Below are 8,950 nucleotides of genomic sequence, written 5' to 3' on the forward strand. Positions count from 1 at the left end.
TATATATATATATATATATATATATATATATATGTTTATATATGTATATATATAAATATAAATATATCTATATATATATGTACATGGGTATGTAAAAGACACCACCATGCTAGAGATGGCAGTCAAAACTTGACTCTAAAACCACGTCAAGACAAAGAGACAAATAAACTAGCAGAAAATTATTGGATATTTTTTTGCTAGTTTATTTGTCTCTTTGTCTTTTCTCCTGGTGCTGTATGAATACTTGATGTAGCTTCCGAGTCAAGTTTTGACTGCTGTCTCTAGCATGGTGGTATCTGTTAGATACCTTTAATTATAATTTTAATTATAATTATGCACTTGATATGATCGGTATTTTAAATAATGATCTTATCCTTATATATATATATATTAATATTTAGCAGAAGCAATAGAGGGACTCAAAGGGTGAGGATTATATATATATATTAGAAGGTTTGGAGGTGATGTACATGTATCATATATTAGAAAGAATAATAAGGTACTCATATATATATATATATATATATAAATTGCCAAACAAGTGTGACGTCCTATACAGGACAGTGCTACTGACGTTTGTAGTATATATATATATATATATGGATGGATAGAACATAAAGGAGATAAAGATATAAATACTAAGAAGAATACTGGGTTTTTAAAAAAAAAAACCTTAAATGGAATGAACACACACACACACACACACACACACACACACATGTGTGCGTAAGATATTATATAGAAAGAGCAGTCAAAATAATGATGCAAATTAGTGAAAACTGAAATATTACCATTAATGAGAACACAAAATTTATTGAAATAACTCCTGAAATTGAAGCTAATTTACAAATATTTGAATTGACATGGCTCATAGCATGGTGCTTAACAATATCTTTTTCCAATTGCATCAACATTAAAATAATGCAGGTAAAATGGTAGAAACAATTTATGGCACCTAATTTTTGAGAGAGAGAGAAAGAGAGAGAGAGAGAGAGAGAGAGAGAGAGAGAGAGAGAGAGAGAGAGAGAGAGAGAGAGAGAGAAAGAGAGAAAGAGAGAGAATTTGTGAAGTGAATGCTACTGCTCTTTCCAGTCTTAAAGTGATGACTCACAATGTTGTTTGATATCTCTCTCTTTACAATCTTTAAAAGCAGTTAATAGTTTGTAATTTGAATCATTAAGTTATTTCTTGTTACAAACATTGAACCAAGGTGGGATATCTCACAATGTTTAAGCATTAGTAAAATAACCTATCTTGCTAATGCTAAGTGACTGACAAATGATTTTGTGGAGATAAAATAGTAGTCAAAATAGAAGAAAGGAGTCTAAGGATGTATAATACATTATTTGATAAGATGAAACAGTAAGCATGTATAGTGCATGTAATTGGTAAAAAAAATCAGATGAAACTAAGAAAATGATGGGTCAACTCTAGTTAATGGGCCTATTTTTCTATTTCCTGTCACAGGATGTTTCTTATTATGTCTAATATTTACCCTTTAGCATTCAGATTTCTTTGTCAAATGTAATACTTATTTATTCACATTGTTTTGAATTAATCATGCATTATCTGGTACCTTCACGATTTCAATGACATGTTTGTATATTTTCAGAATGACATTGTAGGATAGGTATGAGAGGTTGGATCTGGTAAGTATTAACATAAAACAGGTACAATATTTGGACTGGATATGGCTGGATTAAATGCTAAAGGGTTAAAAAAAACCCCGCAGTCATGAATGTCCATAGGATTGCACCTGGAAGGTTATCCTCTGAGGCACAAGTCCAGACAAGATTGTTTATGGAAGATCAGCAGTTGCCTGTGCACACCAGCTTACCATCTCCTCCATGCCACTTAAAATGACTGTGAAGGCCTCCTCTAATCATTCCACCTAATGTAAAATTATTTATTTATGTATGCATGTGGCAGATGAAACAATGACTGCGTGTTTCTCATTTTGTAGAATACACCGATACTATGAAACAGTGTGTCGCGTTGCATATTTTAGCCATAATATCTAGGAAAAACACACAGAGACACCCTCAAAGGTATTGTTTGTGTTTTGATATACCAAGGTATGTATCTTTAAGAGGTAAGTAAGACAAGATAGTAAGATAATAGCCCATTATCGTAATGATAGTAATCATCATCATCATCATCATCATCATCATTTAACGTCTACTTTCCATGCTGGTATGGGTTGGATGGTTTGATTGGGGACTGGTGAACCAGATGGCTACACAAGGCTCCAGTCTGATTTGGCAGGGTTTCTACAGCTGGATGCCCTTCCTAACGCCAACCACTCCAAGAGTGTAGTGGGTGCTTTTACGTGCCACCGGCACGAAGGCCAGTCAGGAGGTACTGGCAACGGCCACACTCGAAATGGTGTATTTTATGTGCCACCTGCACAAGGGCCATTACACCTTGGAAAACAATACACGGACTACACCAAAGTTATTGGTTGAGTGTGTGTGCTTACGATGGTGTGTTACTAAACTCTCTGGTCTGAGTTTGGGTGAGCAAGCGTCATGTCAATAGTGTCGAGGTACAACTTTTTTCGGCTGGATTTTCAACCTTATTGCAAGCCTCACTGGTTCTCCCTCCCAACATTTTCGGATTCCAGGCGTCAAGACAAAGAAAATTGCCGGGCTGGTGCTTACGACACTCTGTTACTAAACGCCTCATATATGACAGAATAATCTGAATGCTAAAGGGTTAGAATATGCCATATCTAAATACAAGCAGAAAACACTGCAGTATAATTCTTGGAATGAAGACTTACCGTTATTTTTTCCATCTTGTTGTTGCGCATGATTAAAGTTGATCCATCGTTGATCCAGAAGAAGGAATTATCTTTAGCTAAAAAGGTGAATGCACGAGTGGATCCTTTGAAGGAGATTTTCTTGGAGATCTTTAGGTCATTATCCATTTCAGCTAATTTGATGCCCTCTTCGGATGCAATCAACAGTTCAGGTAATGGGTTAGTGTCTGCAATAGATCAACATAATCATCATCACCATAATCACAACCACACCAAAGTCACCCCTTCAACCACTACCATCACATATGCTGAAGTCATCCTTTCCCTACTGCTACTGACACCACTGTCACCACCATATCAGTCTCCTCCCCTCCCCCGTGCCACTGATGTTGTCCAGGAGAAAGGCAAAAGCCAAAACACTTTGGCACCATTGACATTGCAACTTATTTCTACAACTGAATGAGTTAAAACAATGTGAATAAAGTACCACGCTCAACAACACATTACACAGCCTGGTCCAGGAATTGAACTCACAATGTCACAGTTGTAAGCCTGATACTCTAACCACTAAGCCATGTGCCCTCACTTAGGTATCTTAGATAGTAGAAGAGTATTTTTTAAAAATTAATTAATTAATTTAATTAAAATTAAGCAATGTTTCCCTTTGTTAATGATAATCTAAAACAAAAACTACAATCCTCTAAATGCTTCTTAATTAATTAATTAAAAATAAATTAAACTAAACCTTCATTGTGTTCAACAACAAGAATTTCAGTTGCTACAGTTGTTGTTTTGACTTAAATCAGCTCTGAATGAGCAGCCTCACAATCAACGACACTCCAACAGTGACAATCCCACCTTTCATTGCACGCACTCTGCACTCAGAGTCATATTGTCCAATGTGTGCTTCTTGTCTCATAAAATATAATGTCATTTGAGGGATATTAGAGTGTCGTTGCAGGAAAAGTTGGTGATGACACAAGGAACAGATGATGAAATTTTGGTAGTGATCCGGGGATTTTTATGGATTCTTTTAGGATTTTTCATTTGTTATACTTACTTTACATGAGGTATTACAATGTTACGTTCTTTGATTATCTCCCTTGAAAACACGTTCATCATTTCCACGTAACCTATGATGGCATTGCTGTTTCCAAAGTTTATTTTCGTTTCTCTATTTGTAACTTTACTCGCGTATCTATTTTTAAATGAGCCGTTTGGTGGAGGTCTGTGCTCTCCGAGTGCTTTTCTAGTTATAAATTTGAATTGATCGCTTGAATCATAGTGAATCTCTCATTAGCTGATTACACAAACATGAGCAGCGCTCCTATGGATGCACTGTAGTTACTCTCTTGAGAGAGCATGGTGATCTTGACCATTGATCTAGGATTCATTCACTCAGTGTCAATCTAAGAAGTACTGTTGGCTCAGTTGAGTTCTTAGGCTACCTCTTTACTATCTGCCATGCTGCAGTTCCAATTTGAATGTAAATCTTTCTTTAGCCAATTATACAACCATGGACACAGCCCCTATCAATCAGTTGCAGTTACTCTCTTGATAGAATTTGGCGTTCCTGACTGTTGATCTTCGAGGATTCCTCTGCTCAGCACCATTAGCTCAGTTGAACCCTTCTGCTACCTCTTTACAACCTATCATGCTGCAGTCCCATGACTTCTTCCCTGTATCCCTATCAGGGTGGCTGAATGGTTGCCATGCCTTACCAAAGAGCAGCCTGTAACTATGCAGAGCACGGTCGTCACGAGATATAAAATGGAGTTTTGACAAGCCAAAAGCAAAAAGAAAACGACCGAGAAAAATTCTCAAGAAAGCAAACTAAAGAGTAAAAAATTACATTATTTACATTATACGGATATATGTCCTCACCTTGTTTGTTGCTAACACAACGTTTTGGCTGATATAATGTAATTAACGTAAATAATGTACATAATTCCTCATCTCTTAAATATAGAAATGTAGCCAAAAATTGGTTTTGAAATTGAAGAGAAAAGCTTGAAAGCACTTACTGTTACTTGTGATGGAAACATTAACAGACATTTTGCTACAGGCAAAAGTAGTACAAGCCTGAATCTGGAAGAGAAAAAAGAAATATAAATATATATATGAATGTATGTATGTATGTTTATGTGTGTGTGTGTGTGTGTGTCTTTGTGTCTGTCACCCCACCATTGCTTGACAACAAATGTCGGTGTGTTTATGCCACTGTAAATTAGCTGTTTGACAAAAGAGTTGATAGAATAAGTACTAGGTTTACAAAGAATAAATCTTGGGGTCGATTTCTTCAACCAAAACCCTTTAAGGTGGTGCTCCATCATGGCCATAGTCAAATGCCTGAAACGTGTAAAAGAATAAAAGGATAGTCTACTGGTTGGTTACCTATGTTATAAGTCTGCTCAGTCGGGGCTGACCTGGGGCTAAACAGCAGCAACAACAACAACAAAATTTTTCTTGAAAATATACTGGAAGGAAAAGGGAGCTAAATCTGTAAGAAAATTTGTCTTACCTTAAAGGTGTAAGTGCGATTAGCTCCAAGTCGTTCGGCAATAAACTGGCGTGTATGAGGTTCAATATCAGTTTGTTGCCACTGAGAAGAACTGGAATCAGTTTGATAGAACACTTTGTACTTTTCAAGTACACCAAAGCGGTTATTCGGTGCTGACCAACGTAAATCAGCAGACAGAAATTCTTCACTTGATTGTAATTCTTTCCTCTTGTTAATGTAAACTCTTGGATTAAGTGGTTCATTAGGCACTGGAATACAAAAATTAACAAAATAATGAAGACCTGTTGAGGCAAGTGACATCGAAATCGAAAACTGAACCAAATTCGTTGACTGGCCCCCATGCCAACCTTCCTTCATTGGACACTAAACTCAGCTTGCAAAGACCTGTTGGGGCAAGTGAGATCGAAACTGAACCAAATTCGATGACTGGCACCTGTGCCAGAGGAGCGCTAACATCACCATCTGAGCAGGATCACTGCCAGAGCAGCGGTCTCGCTTCCATGCCGGTGGCACGTAAAAAGCACCATTTGAGTGTGATCGTTTCCAGCTTCACTTTACTGGCACTCGTGCCAGTGGCATGTGAACAAAACATTGGACTGACTCCTGTGTAGGTGGCACGTAAAAAAATACCATTTGAGCATGGCCGTTGCCAGTACTGCCAGACTGGCCCTCGTGCCGGTGGCATGTAAAAAGCACCCACTACACTCTCGGAGTGTTTGACATTAGGAAGGGCATCCAGCTGCAGAAACTCTGCCAGATCAGATTGGAGTCTGGTGTAGCCAGTCCCCAGTCAAATAGTCCAACCCATGCAGTAGTGTTGGAACTATCAAAGTACAACCTTGCATTAATATGCGAGATTGTACTTTTGGTTTATGTCTGAATATAAAATTGTTTACAGAATTCTTAGAGGATATAGAAAACCTCTTGACTAGGAAGAGTGGCTAAGGTCTAGCGATAATACATGCTGTCACATTCATATTGTTGTTAGGAAAGAACCAACCTGACATGGGTGATCGAAGTTTTGTTGATGTTGTCCTGGCTGAACCATAATAGGTCAACGGTTTTATGAGAACGACTATTTCTGTGTATGGCGGCATTCCTTTTATAGTGTACCAGGCTTGCACTGTGTCCTAGAATGTAATAATAATAATAATAATAATAATAATAATAATAATGATAATGATGATAATAATAATAATAGTAATGATAATAATAATAATAATAATAATAATAATAATAATAATTTAATTCAAATCTTTTGCTATCAGATTGATACCAAAAGAGCTAAATAAGAAATGAGATATTAAAGCTACGATTGTGTTAGAAAGAGTTATGGCCACCCTGTAATAGCAGATACAAACTATGTAAGAAGGAGTTATGGTAGATATGTAAATAGCAGCCAAAACAACCTCAAATCACCCCATACCAACTAAAAAACCAGATATGACAAATGCAGTCCCTGATAATGATGGGATGTTCATAATTGGAATGTCTTTAACCACAGGTCTACCAAATCAAGCAAGGTTATCTAAAGCTAGAGCACTCTGTCGAGGGTTCCAGTTGATCCGATCAACGGAACAGCCTGCTCATGAAATTAACGTGCAAGTGGCTGAGCACTCCACAGACACGTGTATCCTTAACGTAGTTCTCGGGGATATTCAGCGTGACACAGTGTGACAAGGCTGACCCTTTGAATTACAGGCACAACAGAAACAGGAAGTAAGAGTGAGAGAAAGTTGTGGTGAAAGAGTACAGCAGGGTTCACCACCATCCCCTGCCGGAGCCTCGTGGAGCTTTAGGTGTTTTCGCTCAATAAACACTCACAACGCCCGGTCTGGGAATCGAAACCACAATCCTATGACCACGAGTCCGCTGCCTTAACCACTGGGCCATTGCGCCTCCACCAAGCAAGGTTATACTACAACAACAATCTACATCTATGTGGTCAGAGTCATAGTTATGTGTTGACCCATGGATATGGCCTTATTGGTTCAGTTGCCTGTCAGAGAAATACTTTAATCCAATACTAGACAATGTCAGCAGTAAGTGACCAGTGGTCAAGCCATTACACAATTACAAACTGAGTTGATTCTTTGCTTACCAGTGCCTGGCTGTAATTTTCAAATTCTCGTACATTAAGGGTCAGTTCGTAGTGGACCACGCCATGGTTGACCTCGCTTGCTTCTCTCCACGTGATATTGAAATTGGATGCATTGCCTTCTACTCTAATGGACCGTGCAGGAATATCATTTGGTATTACCGTTATTGTTTTCTCGTCTAGCCCATCTGAAAAGAATCAACAAAAACAAAAATTACAATGATTCAAGAATAAGTAAGGATGCTATCAGAGTAACCAGCAAATTAATGCTAGTGTGTTTGGTTCAGTTCCATTGTAACTTTTAATATCTCGGTCCTGGGCAGAAAATACCTAAAAGGAGATTTGTTTATTCAAATGTTTATAGTGTATTTCCTTGTGGTCAGACTATCATGGACATTGGCAGATTTATTCTTTTATTCTTACTCTTGTTTCAGTTATTTGACTGTGGCCATGCTGGAGCACCGCCTTGAAGGGTTTTAATTGAACAAATTGACCCCAGAACTTATTTCTTAAGTCTAGTACTTCACCAATTGTCAAGCAGTGATGAGGGGACAAACACAGACACAAAGACACACACACACACACACACACACACACACACACACATAAATATCTTTGTACATACATGCATACATACATAGTCTGAATGCTAATTGATGGGGTAGTCCGAATGCTAATTGATGGGGTAGTCTGAATGCTAATTGATGGGGTAGTCTGAATGCTAAAGGGTTAATGTTAGCAATGTCACAAAGTATAACAAGGGTTTTGTTAGTATTACTCACCTGGATATTTATGTTGTGATGGATGGAAGAGTGAGAAAGACAGAATGTCAGAATCTATATTGATGAGACGGGAACTATTTCTGCCTCTCAGGTCACTAACTATAAGTTGTTTTTCACTGTTGAGCCAGACAAAACGGTAGCTGAAGTATTGTAGTTGATTCATTCTGCAAAGACACAGAGCAAAATCATTTCTAACTTCAGTACAGAAATTTAAGGTGACAGGTTCAAGTGATTATATTGGCCTCTTAATTGGTACTTACCTGCTCTCTAGATCAATAATTTTCATTGACCCTTTGTAAAATTGATTTTTATAACCAACCATGCCATCCATAAAGAGCTTGGTTCCAGTACTTGTTGGCAGGATCCAGTAAAGAATGTACGAATCCATATCAATTGTCATGGCTGTGATGGTTTCTTCTTGGAATGGTTTTCGGTAATATTCTTTGATGCTCATACCATTTAGGTGTGACGCACGCACACTGTATTTTGTGTTCCAGTAAAGGACCCCTTTCAAGGAATCAATACATAAGTTGTTAGCCTGATCTCTCTTGATTTTCTCCACTTTACGGTTCTTATTGAGTCGGCAGATCTGAAAAATGAAAACAATTGTCAAATCAGAGAAAAAAATGACAATAATAATAGTTTCTTTTGATGGGGCAGAGAGGAGGGAAAAAGGAAGAAGGAGGAGGAGAAAAGGAGGAGAGAAGAGGAGAAAAGGAGGGAAGAGGAGAAAAGGAGGAGGGAAGAGGAGAAAAGGAGGAGGAGGAAGAAGCAGTAGGAGGAGAAGG

General features: G+C 37.8%; 1 protein-coding gene across 1 annotated transcript in view; it reads right to left on the reverse strand.

Annotated features, from left to right (window-relative positions):
• LOC106879977 (proto-oncogene tyrosine-protein kinase ROS) overlaps positions 1 to 8,950 on the reverse strand; it is a 330,537-nt gene that overhangs the window by 45,575 nt on the left and 276,012 nt on the right. Inside the window, exons 19-25 of the mRNA XM_052976515.1 lie at positions 8,423 to 8,751; positions 8,163 to 8,326; positions 7,384 to 7,568; positions 6,283 to 6,412; positions 5,283 to 5,530; positions 4,786 to 4,849; positions 2,751 to 2,988 (exon numbers count right to left, since the gene is read on the reverse strand). Of these exons, the coding sequence (XP_052832475.1) occupies positions 2,751 to 2,988; positions 4,786 to 4,849; positions 5,283 to 5,530; positions 6,283 to 6,412; positions 7,384 to 7,568; positions 8,163 to 8,326; positions 8,423 to 8,751 (1,358 nt within the window). The remainder of the gene's footprint in view (positions 1 to 2,750; positions 2,989 to 4,785; positions 4,850 to 5,282; positions 5,531 to 6,282; positions 6,413 to 7,383; positions 7,569 to 8,162; positions 8,327 to 8,422; positions 8,752 to 8,950) is intronic.

Source organism: Octopus bimaculoides, chromosome 24 (genome assembly GCF_001194135.2).
Source record: "Octopus bimaculoides isolate UCB-OBI-ISO-001 chromosome 24, ASM119413v2, whole genome shotgun sequence".
In the NCBI taxonomy this organism is placed as follows: Eukaryota; Metazoa; Mollusca; class Cephalopoda; order Octopoda; family Octopodidae; genus Octopus; species Octopus bimaculoides.